The sequence below is a fragment of the Telopea speciosissima genome, chromosome 9 (assembly GCF_018873765.1).
Source record: "Telopea speciosissima isolate NSW1024214 ecotype Mountain lineage chromosome 9, Tspe_v1, whole genome shotgun sequence".
In the NCBI taxonomy this organism is placed as follows: domain Eukaryota; kingdom Viridiplantae; phylum Streptophyta; class Magnoliopsida; order Proteales; family Proteaceae; genus Telopea; species Telopea speciosissima.
This window is the reverse complement of record NC_057924.1, coordinates 12596245-12615502: the sequence shown is the minus strand read 5'-3', so window position 1 is coordinate 12615502 and position 19258 is coordinate 12596245. Positions and strand designations below refer to the sequence as shown.

General features: G+C 39.0%; 2 protein-coding genes across 3 annotated transcripts in view; one reads left to right on the top strand and one right to left on the bottom strand.

The window, feature by feature from the left end:
- The window catches only part of LOC122639456 (RNA polymerase II C-terminal domain phosphatase-like 1), a 52213-nt gene extending 38188 nt beyond the window's left edge, over positions 1–14025 (top strand). Inside the window, exon 18 of the mRNA XM_043832322.1 lies at positions 14001–14025. The gene's annotated coding sequence lies outside the window, so the exon portion shown is untranslated. The remainder of the gene's footprint in view (positions 1–14000) is intronic.
- Positions 137–15914, bottom strand: LOC122639457 (cold-responsive protein kinase 1-like). Of its 2 annotated transcripts, none has more exons than XM_043832323.1 (6): positions 15748–15914; positions 14807–14922; positions 6334–6544; positions 6009–6246; positions 1166–1316; positions 137–541 (listed from the first exon to the last, which is right to left on the bottom strand). In XM_043832323.1, the coding sequence occupies exons 1-6, from the start codon at positions 15827–15829 to the stop codon at positions 203–205; spliced, it is 1137 nt and encodes a 378-aa protein (XP_043688258.1). In that variant the 5' UTR covers positions 15830–15914; the 3' UTR covers positions 137–202. The 2 variants fall into 2 exon arrangements, with proteins under 2 accessions (XP_043688258.1, XP_043688259.1); XM_043832324.1 differs by having other exon boundaries at positions 14807–14919; positions 15748–15913.
- Positions 15915–19258: the final 3344 nt, after the last annotated feature.

The window sequence follows — 19258 nt, the reverse complement described above, 5'->3', positions numbered from 1 at the left end:
GAAACCCAAATAAAAACACATGAAACTCCATCCCTACCCCTCCATCCCACACACTACAAATACAAATATACTCACAACACCTAAAATAAAATACAAGTGCCTACTCCTTTCCAGGGTCCCCTCTCCCAAAAAAAAAATATATATATATAGAAAAAATATGTTCTCCAAAAATATTTTGCGCCGGTTTAAGGCGATAACTCAATCATCTAGGATCCACCTCAGTGATGCTGGAAGGAGAGCTGTCCAGTCGGGTAGTAGTAGTAGTAGAGTCAATTGATTCTTTATTTGATGAAGAAGGCAGGTAGCCACTGAGCCCTCCTGATTCGCGAAAGAAACCTGGGGGAGTCAGTTCCTTCTCATTGAGCCGGATGGATCTAGAGAGCATATCAACAACTTGCGTCATTGTAGGCCTTCTGCTAGCTGCTGCTTGGGTGCAAAAAAGGGCTACCTTGATGTACCTAAGGACTTCTTCCTCAGAGTATTCTCCAACCCCTGGATCAACTAGCTCCAATAATTGTCCTCCCTCATAGAGTTCCCAGATCTGTCAATGCATAACATTAGACATCACAGAAAAAAAAATATGGGCAGGAAATAAAGAACAGTAAAGATGAATTATTTAGATCATGAATAAGTTCCGAGTTTCTTTTTTCATTACATAAAATGGACTTAAATTCCAACAAAAAGGTTCACATCATAGTCCATCAACAAGAGCCAATAGGAAGAGATATTTTTGCCTTTCAATGAGAGCTCTATTGGCTGAGCAAATAATTGCTTTATTTTTCGGTCTCTTTACCCAACTGACTGAACATAGGGGACAAAACAGAACTTAATAGCTGACTGCAGAAGAGGCTTGACGGGGGAAAAAACTGAACAGAATAACCTAAGCAGGTAAAAATATTGAAATTGTCTGTGAAATCCAATCAATGCTTTTTGTAAATACATATGCAAGAAGAGTATATGGATTATTATTAAAAGAAAAAGTCAATTGGTAAACAGAAAGTTTGGCAGCTGAAAGTTCACCAGTTAATCAAAAATGAACAACTAAAACTCAAAATTTTTTATGCAAAAGATGATTGCCCAAAGCAATGACGAGGGGAAATGGCTTCAGACTTTTGATGCTACTGTTGAGATGATTGACAAAATTTACAAAGGGAAGTTGACCCACCCATTCGAGAAGAAATTTCTGCGTTTCTCCCCTTTTTGCCTTTGCACTGCTTCTACCACTTATAATTTCAAGCACGACGACCCCAAAGCTATATACATCAGCTTTCTTGGTTAACTGACCATGCCTTGCATACTCTGGTGCCAAATAACCACTACATGGAATAATATCACACTATGTGTCAGAACCATAGCAAATTAGAGGGAAAAAAAAACAATACAGAACGAGGGCATGGGACACTGTAAATTTCAATGCACAAAATAGTAAGACTCTATGTGCACCAAGTCTAAGAAAAATGCTACAATGGTTTCAGACAGCATCTGATTGAGCAGAATTTTGCAGTAAGCCTAATCATTTAGATGGTTGCAATGAAGGCCTAATCATTTGTTGTACTCTGTGGAGCACAACAAGGTTACTCTGTGGAGCACAACACACAAGTTTTTCACAGTTCCATGACATCAGGAGAAGATGACAGCTCAAGGAAATACCAACTATTTCCTCAAAAAATGAACCAAAATTCTCCAGTGACTATATCCTAAGAAGAGCATGCTTACAAAGGTACCTGGCAGTCAAAAATATGATGACCAGTTGGCTTGTAAAAAAAATTTCCACTTCATTTAGGTACACTAACATCTATTGATGCTCAGCAAGTCAATCTCATCATGTTGTTCTCTGACATTACCTTTTGTGTGGTTGCCTGTGAAGTCTAAAACCTAAGTTTTTTTTACAAACTTGATGAGGAGAAATTCCTCATCATTTATCACCAAGGATAAGTGATTCTAAAAAAGAGCATCCCAGTGCGTGAGGCTCCTGCTACTGCAGCGTCTGGGAGGGGCAAATGTACGCAGCCTTATCCCTTGCTTCGCAGGAGAGGCTGTTTCCAAATTTTGCAACTTAACCGTTGTGCCAATTGATTCTCTATATGACAAATCTATAAATGATAACAAAGCGCCACTATCTGAGGTGAAGTATCCTTGACTACAACAGACAATGGAACTTCTTCCATCTGCATAGTTTACCCTTTTTTTTTTAATTTTAATATTTCCTTTGTGACAGGAGAAGAAATTATTGTATTAAAAAGAGGTTTTGTATGTGGTTTCCCACTAAGTAATATTGGAAGACCCCAAAGGAACACCTAGGAGCCAAAGCAAGCTCTACAGGAAGAATAAGACACTAAAAGCAGCCTACTCTCCACTGTTTTCAAAATGAAATTGAAATTGAAGTAGGCAAACTTTATGACCTTGGAACTCTTCAAGAGCATCAACTAAAACAAAAATTGCAATCACCAAAACAACCACTGAAAGTTTGATTTAAAAGCCTCTGCAATCCCTTTACTTCCAAATGCACCAAGACACCATAAATGGGTCCGTTCATAGAATCCACCACCATCTTCCATGAGGCTTAAGATTCTGACAGCAGATGACATCAATCAGCTATACTAAAGAGCACCCAATAGACTCCAGAGATAGCTAAGAATTCAATTCATACTTCACTCCCCTCAAGCAAAGTCAAAACAAATTACAAGGTCTGTCAAGACTCACTTCCATCTTTCTTTACACATAAAACACATTTGGAAATACCAGTCTGGGAAAAGTGATCAACTGTCACTTAGGATAGCACCTCACTCCATAAGAAAAGGCAACCTTAGTAGTACCAGCAAACACCAGATCTTATCAGAAAAAATGGAGGGAACCCAAGGTAGAGAAAGGACTAAAGTATAAAAGTACTTAGGGTTTCAAAACTTGCCAAGTAAACACTCTTCAAACTATTCCTTACCAAATCGTAAAAAGAATCACCTTTTACCACCACTAAATCATAAAATCCACTACTAGTTCTCTTTTCATCAATTCAAAGTGGTTGAAAGCCAAGCTTTCTGCTATTATATGCAATGAACTTTCTTCAAGCAACCAGGCGAACTTTAAAAAGCACTCTTTTATCCTTCAACCACTTAAATTACAAATCCAAATTCTGTGTTTGACTCATCCAATGGATTTATACAGCAGTTGACATCCATCAAACCATGCAAATAGTAAATGAAGTATGACTCAGTTGTCGAACTGATGTTCAACACAGTGGAAATGTCAAATAGTTTTATAACCTCTTCTTTTGTGGGGGTGAGTTGGCCTCCAAATAATCACAATGAAGAGATCCAATATCCAAGAGCATAAAACCAAGCAATGTTAAAACATTTCAAAACAATTACACCGATCCCCAAAATTTAATAGTACAAGACAAAATAATGCCATCTTAGTGAGCCAGTCAGTATGGAAGAAATCAGGTGGACACATGCTACATGACAATGGAAAATAGCACTTGATGCATTGGCAAGCCAATGTTAGGATAAGAGCACAAGATTATTTTTGAAAGCAGAATCCCACAAGCTCATGATGAAACTAGTTGGAAATATTAATGGAAAAAGCAATAGTTGATGAATCGCAACAGTATGACAAAGACATCAGTTATGACAGCATCAACACCATATTTTCTGATTGCTAAGAAATTAAGAAGGCATGTTTAGTTCCAATCCACAAGGTGGAGGTTCAATTAGCCCTATGACAACATATTGAGAGCTATAATTACTATTTGTACCAAACTAATTCATAGAGATTCTTAAGTTAACAAAACAAGACATGGGTATGACGTACGAGTGTGGATATCAAATAGTGGAACAATTTTACTAACCAGAGTCTGAATTTGATATCAAAAGAAATTTTTTTTTTATAAATAATAAATAAAATATTTTAAAGCATGAAAGTTCTCAAATTGCAAACAACAAATATATCACATTAAAAATTTTAAAAATTAGTTAGGATTTTGTAATATTAAAAAAAAATAATGAATATAAAAATTAAGCCCAATATTTTGGGATTTTATAGTTAGTTGAGCAAGTCAAAACTTCAAGACTTGGGGGCCTAGCAAGTCCAATATTGAGACTTATACCCATATCTAACACCTGAACTGGCACCTGCATAGCATGGACAATTAAAATAGTGCCAACACTCACACATATGCATCAAGTTGCAATGATAGACTTGTACCTTCCAGATACCTCCTCTTATGGTCTCTTAGTTGGTTGTGACAATAGTGGTGAAAACTATTTTAAGTGGCTTACAACTGTGTAGATATTTTCCGAGGAAACCTTGTCTGTTGTTTTGGTGTTTCCTAGTAATGTAGGAGAGAAATCAGTAACTTTAATAGGACTTGATTGATCAGATCAAGGTTCAGGAACAAGGGGCCGAGATAGATCTGATCTGTGCCAAATCTGATCATGTCAATTGGACAAAAAATGCAAGAGGTTTCTTGGATGAAGACAGCTGATTGAGACCAAACGGAGGGCATTCAATTGGAGAAATTTAGGAAGAAAAAGGGGAATCAATTGGAGCGTCAATCTGAGGATATAGCAGCATATCTGATGAGGTTTTATCTCTCTAGTTTCACTCTCTTTCATTGGTTTCCTAATCTATATTGTTGTTTAAACTGGAGTAGCCAAAGAGAAAAGAATCGATGAGAATCATTTTAAGTTTTGGGAAGAATTCTGCAGCAGCAAAGTTTCCAACGTGTAGAAGCAAATTGATTGCAGGAATAATCTGCCCATAATCCCTTTCCCTGGATGAAGATAATGTGGGATGTATTATGCCACATCAGCCCTTGTCATAAACTCAGGATAGAAATCAAAGCAGACTCCATTCAGGATACGACTTCGTTGGCGCTTATTTTCTCTCCTTAGCCTTTAGCAGAATAGTTTCAATAGTTGAGCCTTCTTTTATTGGTTTTTATTATTTGGACACTAAATTTCCCTTAGGTGGCTTGTTGATTGAGGTTAAAACAATTTATACTCAGTCTTTTAATGCTTTGTAAGTTTTGAACATTATCTGTAACCAGATAAGGAATTAAGTGAGTATATTGTGGTCTTTCAAGTTAGAAATAGGTTAACTAGTCACTTCTAATTGGCTGTTTACTGCTGTAAGAAATCAGTTTTACTGTTTTACAGATTTATCAAATTCATCTGATTCTAGCAAGGATATCTCCCTTCTTTTAGGAAAATCTCCACTGGGTTCTCCTAGTTAGGGACTAGGATTCCATCATTCTGGAAAAAACCTGAGGGAACAGCTTTCAAAAGACTCGTATCTTTTGTTCGCCCTTTTCAGGATTTGCCCAAACCCTTTACTCTCTTCTTTTCAAACTCAATTATTTATTCATAAGATCTTTCAACAGGCAAGAATGGGGGGAGGAAGAATGTAACTTCTCCATTATACTCACATTTTACAGAGAATTCACCCGTGCTAATCTACCAAAGCTACAAAAAACCACAAAACGACCTGATAGATATAAAGCATATGTATTATGGTCATTACACCAACAACAAGGAAAGCACATATAATAAATTTTATGAGTTTCCTCATTTACACAAAGTTAATCAACAACAAAATAACTTTAATCATTTGAATTGGAAGGTTCACGGTCATATCTTCTTTGGTTGATTCTATGAACTAGTTCCCAGTACAAGAAGTTCCAGAGGACTACACCACAGATCTAAGGCAAAGATCGTATCTGATTGAGAAATTTTAGATGCATCATGCTATTAGATCTCTGAAGGTTTAAAAAAAAAGAGAGGAAGAATGAAAAAAAGAACAAATGACCTACAGGTTATGTATGCGTATTTAATCAATATATGGTCAAGAAAGAGCACCAAGTGAATCAAAATTTTCAACAAAAATTAGGCTAGTAATCTTCCTTTTTCTTAGTGTTCAATGAAAGCAGAAAGGTGCAATATTATGCCAAGAACAAAGAGCATTATCCCAATAAATAAACTGCCAACATATTTATGATGTGAAATATAACTTACGTTGTTCCTGCTATTCGTGTGCTAATATGAGTAATATTTTCTGGGAAAAGTTTAGCCATCCCAAAGTCTCCAATTTTTGGGACAAAGTCCTTGTCAAGAAGTATATTACTAGCTTTGATGTCTCTATGCACAATATGTGGCTCCAGCTCTTCATGGAGGAATGCCAGACCTCTGGCAGTACCAATGCAAATGGCAGATCTTCTGCTCCAGTCCAGCTTAATGGTTTTACTCATAGACCCTTCAAGAACAAGATGAACAATTTTCCTTAGATTTCCTCTTTAAGCATCAAACAATTTATTCACCTGCATTGGTCATTGAAAATTACCAAATAATGCTCGATCAAGGCTGTTATTTTCAACATATTCATAGACCAAAATCCGGTTATTTTCTTGAATGCAGCAGCCAAGTAACTCAACTAGGTTAGGATGCTTAACATTCGTGACAGTTTGGATCTCAGTCAAAAATTCATTCACCCCTTGTCTTGATCCTGCAGAAAGTGTCTTCACAGCAACTTGTGTTCCATCCGTAAGGATTCCCTAGCAAAAAGTAACAATGAAAAGTACTAAATAAACACATTTTAGACATTAGAATAACAGAAACCATCTTTCCATGCCTCAACATCTCCAGGGTAAAAAGGTAAATGCGAAGTTAGTGAACACTAGCAAAATCTAATAATCTATGCCCTTTAAAACACTAACACGATAAAGCTCCCAATTGCTGGTAATGGAAAAGTAGAACAATGAGATTAAAAGGTCAAAACATCTAAACTTGTCTTCTTTTCTAATTCTCTGCCAGCAGTGCTTTCCATATATATTCAATTTAGGTGAAGTAATAGGAGGTAGGTAATAACAATCAAAGTTCTCCCATAAGGCTTCCAAGAAAGGTATGGATCAAATTTTCCCGTAATATGCAAAGTAGATGATAAATTGAGCATCCACAACCACTGGGTAGAACTTAGAAGGATTAACTATTAGCAAAACTTCATAGCCAATTAACTTCCTGTCAACCTTCGAAAAAAAATCCCAATGGATCATGCAAGAACTCTATTCATTTAGGACATAGCAGCGCATGAGTGAACATGATCTGAGAAGTGTGAGATTGAAAACCAAATGGCCCATGACTCAACAGAGCCTTCTCTCAACTATTTGAGGTGAGGAAGATAGATCCTACTCTTCCACTCTTATCAATATAGGGCATACTTCTGCTAGGTCATATAATAGGTCTTTTCTCACAACCATGGTTTCAAGTATCGGGATTGGATCGGGCAACTCAGGAAAGTCAATTCAGGATCAATCGAGCCCAAACCTTAATTCAATAATGGACACCCCCCCTACCTGATGCAGCATCAAAGCCCCACATCCGTAGGACGAAGAAGAACCAGCCCCACTCCCACATGGGGCCCATTGAGTAGTTAGCTAGGGTTGGCCCTTGGCCCCCCCATTCTTAGTTAATAGCTTAGCAGTTTGTTTAAATTTCTATACTTAGTTTATTTTTCCTGTTTCCAATTGAACCGGTTCAAATTGGTTGCATCCAATTGGTTCAATTGGTTCAATTTAAGTAAAGTGCTCCTATTGGCTAATAGGGACTTAAATCCTATTGGCTAATAAGAAATCTTCTTTTAATTAGCTGTTTTGATTTGAATTCCTCCCTTTCCACGATTTTTAAAAGGGGAAATAGTTTGTAAGTCTTTTCAGCTAAGGAATCCTATTCCAAAGCTGAATCGACATTGGCCCTTGGCTTTTCATATAAGTTAATGAAATTTCAGAAGAGGATTAGCCTCCCAAAATTGTGAATGTGTTTTGCTGCCATTGTTGCTGCTGTTCTGCTCTGCAGAGATTTTGCATCCTTGTAGTTCTATCAAGGTGGAAAGGGTAGGTGGATCTCCTACGACTCCTTGCGCCGTGACGGCCGGGAGGATCCCTAAGATTGAAGGTGGTTCTATCCTTCTCTGCTGTCCAAGCTTTCTGCCAGTGGATTCTCTGTAATTTTGAGATCCAATTCTGCTTCTAACCCTCTACTTCCCCCCCCCCTCCCAATCGATTCCCCTTTGTTTTTGTTTGAATTTCATAAACCCTAATCACCCTTAACCCTGTCCAGCATTAATCCCTCATCAGAATCTCATCAGATTTGGACCACAGTTTCCCCTTAGCATCCCCTCCACTCGATCCCAGGCTGCTACCCCAAATTGTCATTCAAATCCTAATTCCCTCTTCTCCATTAAAGCTCCACAAACCCTAAAATTTCCACAGCCTACCCTAACCATCAAAACCAGCCCAAAATTGGTTCGAACCTCCCTTCCACTGTCCCTTACACTTGATCCAAAGTGCATCCCAAAATTCCCACCCTAAACCCAAAACCCTAACCCTAAATTTTCTGGAATTCTAATTTTTATTTAAACCTACTTCAACATCATCCTAAACACCTGCCCAGATTTACTGTTTATCATAATCTCACATCCCCTTCATCTTAACCCTAGAATTTGACCTAAAACTCCTATTCTGCTCTATTGGAACTGCAGAACCAGCAGCCCCTTTGGTCCTTTGTCATTGGATCCTTGATAATTGGCCTCTAGTAGGACCTTTACCTATCTAGAGCTACATTAACCCCCCCCCCAAAAAAAAAGAAGGTCTCAACAGCTCCTCTTACCATCAATACTTGGTCAGGATAGGCCAAACTCAGGATCAGATTGGGATTGGCTGAGTCCAGTCCACTCTCAGATCCCAAGGTTTAAATCCATTCTCAGAACCTCAACAAACATCATTTATAATTTCAATTAGCACCATATTATTCCACCACTGCAGTCAAAATTTAAAAATATAGAAAATTTTCAGGGTTTTAAATTTTTTTGAGTTTGGACCTGAATGAAATTCTTCAAAATTTTGGATTTTCACAATTTCTTTTATAAATAAACTATATCATTAAACCTAAACAAACCATATGTCTTCTATTTGCATCTCAAAAACTGAAAAAGAAAAAAAAGAGAAAACCGCACAACCCAAAACCTAGTTGATATGCAAAGCAAGAACGTTTGAAATATTATCAAGCAAGCCCCAAGGTTACATTTGTTTGGACTGCAAAGAGGAAAGTGTAAAAACTATCTTTCCCTTCCGCACTTTCATATGTTTGGTTGGGTGAAAAGTGCAAGCCAATGTTTATAGTTATTGAAAAATATACTTATTTTCTCCATCTCATTATTCTCCCAAATGTAGGAAAATAAGGGATACCTCCACTTTCTAGGATTTTATGTCCAACCAAAAAGCCCATGTAAAGTGAAGATTTTGTCTCCTTTGGTTGCTTTTCCTGCCCCCTCATTCTTCATCCAACCAAAGGGAAAAGAGAAGGGTAAATTCCACAAGAAGCACACCTAGTCACTACTGGATCAACAGAACAAAGTACCATAATTCTTTATCTGTTTTGCACTAAACAAGGGAAACAATTTGCTTAAGATTTATTGAGATGTTCATTCATGCTTTGATACCACTTAATGTAGTCCTAGATAGGTAGGAGACCAACTAGGAGCCAGTAAACCAGGATCTGTTATGAACAGGTGATTCAGCTAGGTTAAAATAGGGTTTTTGGTTAAATTAGGGTTAGGGTTTGGTGTTAGAGTCATGTCAAGTCAAGGTAGGGAAGTCTATCAGTGAAGGTCCTGAGATGTTTTGATGGATGGAAGTGTGTAAACTTGAATGGGCAGCAAGTTAGGGTTAGGGTTTCAGGTTTTGGAAAAGAGGAAAAGATAGATTTCTAGGGTTTGGATGGACAGAAGTAAACCAAACTTGAATGATTTTCTTAGATCGGTATGATGGATAATCGGCCAGATTTGTGGACTTTTCTGATGGTTGGTTTGGGCTAGGCAGAATTTAGGTTATGGGAATGTTGTTCAGTGATGGAGGGGATGCCAGGGTTTGGTAGTATAGAGGATTAGAAGAAGAAGAAGAAGGATGGGGATGCTTCCAACTTACTTGTAATGGCAGAAAATTATTGGCAGCAACTTGTTGATGGAGGAACGTGAATAAAAATTGAATCTTTGAACTTGAACTTGAACTTGAATGTAGAGCTTCAAAAGAACCACCCAGGCTTCACACGGCAATGTGTCGACTGGATCAAACACCAATCCCACCAACGAACTACTCGGGCTTCACACCGTAAGGTGTCGATTGGATCAAACACCAATCCCACCAGCCTTCATCAAACACAAGACAAATCTTCAATGGAAGAGAGCAACAAAAAGCTTTTTCATTATCAAAATTCGTGTCCAATACTTACCCCCCTTATAACCTTATATAAAAGACTCCTACACTAAAAAGGAAAGGTTTAACTCAATCCTTAACCTATTAGGTAACTTAAGCTGACTAGGAATCTGAAATAGACTCAAAACAGAGTCCTAATCTAGCTCCACTAAACACTTAAAAGAAAACTACAAAAATCACTTAAATTGGACCAGTGGTTCAACCGGTTCAATTTAAAACCCATAAATAAATATAGAGCTAATCCCGTATGCAACCTATGTACCCCTACTTTAGGTCCATATTACCCATGAGATCAAAGGCCCAACATGTATATAATCTAACCCTAGACTTATTCCCATCAAAATAAGCCACTTTTGGTGATGTACTGGCATCAGATCCAGACTACTGCTGGTTTGCAAGATCTCATCTAAACTTCTAATTTTGAGTCTACTTCATATCTCAGCCATTAGCCATCAGGATTGGCTGGGTTTTGGAGCACAGGCTCCCTCCATCTCCTACTCCACTCGACCCAGGATCGGTAGCCATCTTCTGGCTGGTTTGGTTTCTACACTCAAAACCCTATTTACATCCTACCTTCTAATTTGGTGACTGATTTCTACCTGTGTTCCTGGCCACCCAAATTAGCCCCAACTTGGAGGCTTAATTGACCTTACCAAGGCCTACACTTGACCTTGATTCCAGCCCCATTAATTGGCTGGTTGCAGAGAGAATCAGACCACCTTCTAATTCTGATTTTGGACCTGGGTTATACCCTGCAACTAGAGTTTGTTATTGGTTGACTGGTTTGCTATACTGTGGGTATTTGGGGTTAGTTAGCTTGCTATTCTAGCTTTGCATTAAAAAGTTTCCTCCGCGGCTGTGGGAGGCATTTCTCCACATTACCCAACCTTTTTTTAACCCCAAGGCATGTTTGTGGGCCCAAATTTTGTGGGCATGTAGGACCCCAAGGTCCCCTACTCATATATGAAGTTTCAGCTGAAATGGAGTTTGTTGAGTAGCAAAATGAAGTATTAAAATTCAGGACTACGGAGGAGGTGCATGGACATTACACGGAGGGTAAATGGTTGAATTTGAATTTGAAATATGACATGTGGCTAAGCCAGACCTTGACCTGTTATACCCGTACCCCTGGAGTATAATTAATTATTAATTCTTCCCCGTGACATGTAGTTATCACTGCCACGTATGCTGGTGAGTTGTTCTCACTGGTGGCCAAACCCAGCTACAAAATTATTGACCACAGTACGAGTTTGCCTGTGGAAACTAGTCGGGATCACGGAGGTTGCACCTTGACGTGTCAGGGATAAGTAGTTGACCAAATTTTGTTGTGTGCTTACTGCCCTCTCAAAGCCCTCGAAGTGTGGTCCAAAGGCCCTGACCTCTTATGGTGGGAACCACCTTCCTACTCGCATCGGATGCAAGGTTACTGGCTGCCTCCGACCCTGCATCCAATGCTGCTGATAAGGACTCTTGTGGGTGAGACCATGTGGCTAAGGTGTTATTGGTGTCTTGCCATGTTTGACCCTACCCTTACCCCTTTTTATTAACTTGACCTTGTGTGGGCCTTGGGGCCCAGGTGAGGATTTTTAAAGCTTGTGTAGGGTTGGATGGTTGTTTGACCCTATCCAAATAGACCCTAGGTTACACTTATGAGGCCTTATCCAAATAGGCCAATAAAGGTGATTTTCTATATGAGAGAGATGGGTAGGACTATTCCTTAGTCTTTCTCTTTTTCTTTCCTAACCTAATCGTGAAAGGAGAGGAGAGCTTTGAAGAGAGGAGGCAGCAAGGAGGAGAAGAAAGAGAAGAAGGTGGGATCGGCTGCTTGAGCTTGGATCTACAAGGAGGACCTCCTGTGTACCTCAAATCAGGTAGGCCAAGAACCCTCTTGCCTCTCTCCCTTCTCTTTTCTCTTTTCGGTTGAGCTTGGAAGGCCCTCCATGTCCTTCTTTTTTAGCTTAGATGGCTCACCTAATTTCAGTCTTGAGTTTGGGTTTCCTCTTGGAACCAAATGGTTTACCCTAAGCTATGTTTTTGGGACTCCATTAATGTATTACAATCCTATAAAGACCTCTATTTGACCTCTTGCTGAATCTATTTGATTCTAAAGCTTCAACCACCAAAGGAAACCCCAAATCTGGATTTTTGAGCTTTTGATCCTTTAAACCCCCTTAAATCTTTGGATGTTGGGTGTTTCTAAGACCCAAATAGACTCCAAGACACCCCCTCCCTAGTCCCTTGAGGCTTAGAGAACCAAATGGGACAACCCTGGGCTTTTAAAGACCTTGAAATCACACCTGGGTTGCATCGGAGGCAGAGTCTGCGTGAGTCCGATGTTGCATTCGATGTGGCCTGAGCCTGCAGGGAAGGTCGGACTCAAGGTCGAAGGCAAGACTGCGTGAGTCCGATGTTGCCTCCGATGTGGCCTGAGCCTGCAGGAAGGTCGGACTCAAGGTCGGAGGCAAGCCGACTGAGTCCGACGTTGCCTCCGATGTGGCCAGAGTCTGCAGTGAAGGTCGGACTCAAGGTCGGAGGCAAGACTGTGTGAGTCCGATGTTGCCTTCGATGTGGCCTGAGCCTGCAGGAAGGTCGGAGGCAAGCCGGCTGAGTCCGATGTTGCCTCCGATGTGGCCAGAGTCTGCAGTGAAGGTCGGACTCAAGGTCGGAGGCAGATCTCTGCTGAGTCCGACGTTGCCTCCGACGTAGTTTTTAAGGCTTATAACTTATGTAAACTGTAGGGTTTCTCTATGAGGCCTCCCCTACACTCTCTCACACTCTTATTCACTTCCATAGGCGCCAACATATGTGCAATGGAGTGATTTTGAGCGGGAATCGTTGCGCTTATACAAAGTCTATTTGAAGTAATTGGTGAGTGGGTTTGGGTGACTGTTGAGCTTGTTTACTATTGCTTATTCATGCATTTATGAATTATATTGTGACATTATCATTCAAGCATGATTGCATATTTGCATTTATTCTTATTCGATGATGATGATGATTGATTAGGATGATATGGATTTGTGTTGGGTTACGGTGCCAGGAAATCGCACCGGAACCCCAGATTCGTGGAATTGTATATTGCATCTCATTCTTGCTGTATGCGCCGTGTTGTGCTGGTACCCGGGTGTTAGATGGAATGGGACGTTGACACACCCGGATGTACCTCTCAACACGATAGGATTCATGTAGTATATCTGTGGTTAGGCTCAGTTCCCTATGCTACGACCCTTACCAACAGGGGTTTAGGTGTTGGGTAGCCAGAGCACCTGCTGCCTGTGGAGAGTTAGAGAGGCCAGGCCAGGGGTAGTAATGATTATCGGGGTCTGCCTCTGGGTGGTGATGACTACGACCGACGCGGGCTCCATAGTAATAATTGAGGTTGCATTGTGGTGAGAATGGAAGGATCCACAGTGTCTTCCCGAGTTATTGCAATAGCATATACCCATTGACTTAGCATTGTGTGTTAGGTGGTAAATGAATTAATAATGGCATGCACCATGGACTATTTGTGATTGTGTGATTGTGCATCCCCTTTTCTCTCTCACTAGCTCGGTGGAGCTAACCCCCGTGTACACATTCTTTTTAGATTTTGCTGCAGATGATTACTGTGGAGCCAGAGACCGTGACTGAGGATCATGGAAATGGTTGCCCATGATGATTGTGCCTACGGGCTGTACCGTTACTTGAGATCGTTCCCGTTTTGTTATTTTTGAGAGCCTTGTGTTTTGTATAAACTTTTATGTTTTACCTTTTTGGTAGCTACTTGATGGTCATAGGAATTTTATAACTATGTTACTTATTATCATTAGCCAATGAACATCTTATAATTATTTCATTTATGCTTCCGCAAACTCTGACCTATCTTGGAATGTAATATTCCTTTATCTTTCGCACTCTGATATTATTGTATTTTAATATTGGTTTATGACTGTGAGTTGGCCACTGCATCGAGATCCTGGCGGTGAGGTGGGATGACGCGTGTCACCCCAATCATACCCTGATATTGTACTTTATCCCTTGTCGGGATAGGGGTGTGACATGACCTGTCTATCCAACATTGAAATTACCACATCATCTGCCATGTGGCAGAATTAGGTGGACTGTGGAGAGAAGCTTTACTACACTGGGCCATGTAGGGGCAATTATGCCATAAAAACCTTGTAAACTGTTTCTACAACAAATACATCCCAAAGTACAGGGAAGACAAACCCTCAGAAATAACATAGTCTGAATATTGTTAGCTTTCAAAAATTTTCACAATGTTCAGTAATGAAAAATATGGACATATAATGAGTCTGAAAGCGTTTCGTTTAGTTTCTTTTTACCACAATGGAATTTAAACAAGGTTATAAGTACCTTGTAAATTGTTTCTTTAACAAATACATCTGAAGTACAAGGACATAGACACTGTCACAAGTATCAAATTCTCAAACATTATTACCTTACAAGATTTTCAAGAATGTTGATAAATGAAGGAAGACAGACAAATGAAAAGCATGTTCATAGGAATTCCTTTTGCCACTGAAATTTAAACAAGCTAGTAAGTACCTTGTAAACTGTTCCAAAACCTCCTCGACCAAGCCTACTGCTTACATGAAAACTGTTTGTCGCAGATCTCAATTCATTGAAAGAGAAGATTTTAATATTCCGTCCCAAAGACACTGCAAAAATACCCAACAACTCAAACAATGAGAACAGATTAGTCATTATAATCCCCCATGGCTCTGTTCTAGCAGTGATTTCACTATCAGGAAGGGACAGAAGAAAATATATTTAACTGATCAATTTGGATCATTATCTGTTTTTTTTTTTTTTTTTCCATTCTCTAAAGGAGCTGTTGTGGAAGTTGTGACAAATATATTGCTTTTCTAAAACAGAACTTCACCCATCAAGAGAATATGAGAAGAAGATTCTCCTGTTCGCTGACTGCTTTAGATACAGTTTTCTGAATTATGTTATATAAATTGAATGCATCTATCTAAAAAACGAACCCCAATAACCGGGGAAGGTCGCCCAAAAGGTTGCAGTCTGAAGTCCAAACAAAGTAGATATGCTCTCACTCCAGCAGCCAACGGCCAAAAAAAATCATCAAGAAGCATATGGCAAAACAGGGGGAAACTCAGAATTAGTTTTAAAAGTGAATTATTGATTTTTACTAGTCTGTAAATGCTAAGAATTTACATATGCAAGGGAGAAGTAGTCTAGTTATGTAGCATGCACTGGATTTAAAAAACAAAACAGACCACTAGCCCGGGTGCGGCGTTACAAGTAGCAAAAATTTTTAGGGGGGGAAGGGAGAAGAAAAGGGAAGCACTAAGCGACATGCATTAAATTTCAAGCTATCTGTATTTGCAGGGTGGATGTTTAGATGAAAAGGTGTAGGGATGTCCTACCACATTAATGGATAGAATTTGTATATACATTAATAGCTTCTATTGGATGCATAATCAATAAAAATGTGGACAACGAATGCACCAAAGAGTTCTTACCATTTGCATCTTGATGAGCATGGGCATGAGCATGAGCGTTTTTTCTTTTTACTCGGCAGGAACCGAAGCAACGACAACTCATGTCAATGTACGATTTCTGATTTCAATCTCCTACAATTGTGAACAACACCTTTCAATCTGCCAAATTAATTTCCATATGAAACAAATTCATATTGTGAGACCCATATATAACAACAACAAAGACAACAAGATAGCCATAACAGGTCCATTTTTGAGATGACTTTTCCTCACTTAAGATAAGAATTAAAACCATTTTTAATAAAGGATACCTTGAATCTTTAAAAGAGAACTGAATTTTCTCCTCAAGTCAGAGGAATTCAATGCATATTCTTTCCACATCAAATAAGACATTAAATCCAGAATAATTTTTAAAAATTATTTAATTCTGTCTAAACTTTCTTTGAAACCATAAATTGGGAATAAAGGAAAACAAACCTCAAAAGGCCATAATTTTTCTCTCACATGTTCAACTGTTTGAAAGCCAAATAGCATGACTCTATTGTTTTAAAAGGCCAAATGCAGATCATTAATGTTACAGCAATTAAAATTCATTTTGCATTTCTGAAGAAGAGGATAGGGGGAAGAAGAATCCATCTCTGTCCCCCTCCCACCCCTCTCTTAAATCATAAGCATCATATCTTTCCTCACTTCCTCAATGCTAGTTATTTGCTTTCACTTCTTGCACCAAATCACTTAATTCTCATTTGAGCGTGTAACTGTTATCAAAGATGCAAACAGGAAAACCGAGAAGAGAATAAGAGATGGGAGAAAGAGAGGTGGAAGGAGGACTGTCTAGAGAGTATGAACCGAACTAGCAGTCCCCCCCCCCCCCACAGGCATTTATTTATATAGAATCAAGATACAAGCAAAGATTCCTAACCCTACTAAGAATCAACAAAATAGAAGCATAATTATAATAGGACTAGTACTAGGACTAGGACTAGACTAACCATAGATAAACTAGGACTGACTTGACTCTAATTACAACTATAAAGAGAGACACCAAGGAGTTAGCTATCTCGATTAGAATAGGAATATTCTAATCGAGATAGGACTACACCCTAGTGCTCGATATATATAAACTCAAAACAGAGCAGAACCCCAATTATCCTTGCCACAGAAGATGAAACCAAGTGCATTCAATTTCTGATTATATCCATTCTAACTTCTCCTAACTAACCAAAGTGCATTGAATTTCTGATTACATCAATTCTAACTTCACCTAAGTGCATTGAATTTCTGATTACATCATTTACAGTTTCCTCATCATTCATCCAAAATTTCAACAGCCTCATCTCAGTTATACACTTTATGAATTCTTTACTTCTGTTGCCAACATTCTGCTGCTAGAAAGTACTGCAGGGCTTACGCCACCTTCCAATACTAAAAACAGAGATGCAAATATAGGTCCAAAGGACACCCCATACCGATAAGGATAGTGGAATTGGCTTTGGGAGGTCAGAATTAACTGTAAAGCATTTAACAGCAATACAGTCACTCCCAAGTCAGAAACTGACTCACGAAGTCCAGTAATCAACTCAGGTAGAATCAAATCTCAAACTAGAATGGCTCCTAAAATTTAATCATGAACTCAGTTTCCCATTGTTGCACTTCATAAGGAACTCAAAAAGTAAATTAAACAAGCAATAGAAACGATTTAGGAGGACCACCTTCGACTCTCACTGTAACCCACAAAACACCCAACACCCGTCATGTATTCGAATGACCTCCAACACCCCCCTCTTCTCCCCCCCCCACTCCAAAAATAAAATAAAATAAAATCGAATACAACAATAGATTGAAAGAGAAAACCAGAACCTCTAATCGAGAAAATTTTGTTTCCAAATTTGCACATATTAAAGCGATTTCAAATGTCATTAGCTTAATTCTAGCTCTTGATTCCATCAAAAACAGGAATACTAGAATCCTTTGTTCTAATAAAAATAGTGAAATGGAACCGCAATTCAAGAGATATTATTAATCAGCGAAACAACGAAAGATCAATCCATGAAACTGAACATGAAATTAAATTTAAAAGAGAAAACAAAGTAAGTAAACTGATCGTAAGAAGAAAAAACCTAGAAAGCCGAGGAGGAAATGTACAACTGTTCAAGTGGACTCAATGAATCGTTAATTTAGCTTCGTTTTGCCATTCACGTCCTTCTCCTTCTCCTGCAACTTCTGCTGCTTCTTCTACGAGAATCGGGACCGAAGTATACAAACCGCAGTGCACGAATCATTGCACGCATTCAAAATGTACAAAAAGCGTTCTTCTCACCTACAAACACCTACGAGGAAGAACTCAAATGTGAAAACGACGCTTCCGCCAATTTATTTTCAAGAGCAAAAAGAACCTACCGATGGGTTCCAACTGTGTGGGTAGTTGTTAGTCTTGACTCGTCTTTGTTGATACGGACCTTTGCCAAGTCCAGACAAATTACCTACAACAATATTTCTATAAAAGATTCGAGAAGCACCAATCATCATTAAGTCAATGCTTCGAATGGCTTAGATTTTCTGTTACTGTGGGACCCGTTAGTCTACTGACGTCGAGATAAATCCCAGCCGTTCGTGTCACGGGTCTCACGACTCACGAGCACGAGTCCTTAGTGCTGCCCTGACATACACGCAAAGATTGTTAGACCAGAATCCTTTTAGAGATTGCCATCGTCATATCGACATATGATTTGCGTGTGAAGTCTAAGTCTAACTGGGCGCCTACGGTGCGCTGCCCTTGAGCCTGGAAAAGGATTTTGTTTCTGTCCAGCCGTGGCGGGAGCTGGAGCGTCCAGCCCCGCTAAACGATAGCAAAAACAAGGGTGGGGTGATTTTTTCACCTGGGCCTCACATGTGAAATGACCATCTCCTGTGTTTCGGGGTGGTTTTCGAGCGCTGGTCCGTCCAACTCTCGTCACGACTAGATAGGAGCCAGGTCCCCTGTGCCCAAACAGAGGGGCATACAAAATGACCGCCATGCTCCCATAAAATATTGGAATTTTATAGGGGGACGACGATCATTTCACACACTGTTATGTCTAGGCAGGGGTAGCGCACCACATGAGCCCAGATAGCATTCTCTTTCCCGAAAAGAAAATAGAGAAAAAGTTCTTTGATCTCCTACCGAGTTAAAAATCCCTTTAGTTTTTTCTTTTTGGTAAAAAAAATCATTTTTAATTGAATCCACATATTTTCAATGGAAAAGATAAATTTTCAAACTTGGAAAGGAAAATTATAAAATTGTTGCCCAATAATAACATACTTAAATTTCATACTCTATTTAGTAATGATACTTTTTAGATGTAGTTTTATTTGATTTTTCAAATTCAATTGATTTGGATGCAAATTAAAGTGAAATTTTTTAGTAACTAAATACATAATTATTTCAAGCTAATCATATAATCATGTAAAGTAATGATTAAAAACTTTCTTTCCTAGGTTTTAAAATTTTACGTCCATCCCCTTCTAATTCCCTAGTAACTAAATCGTAAAT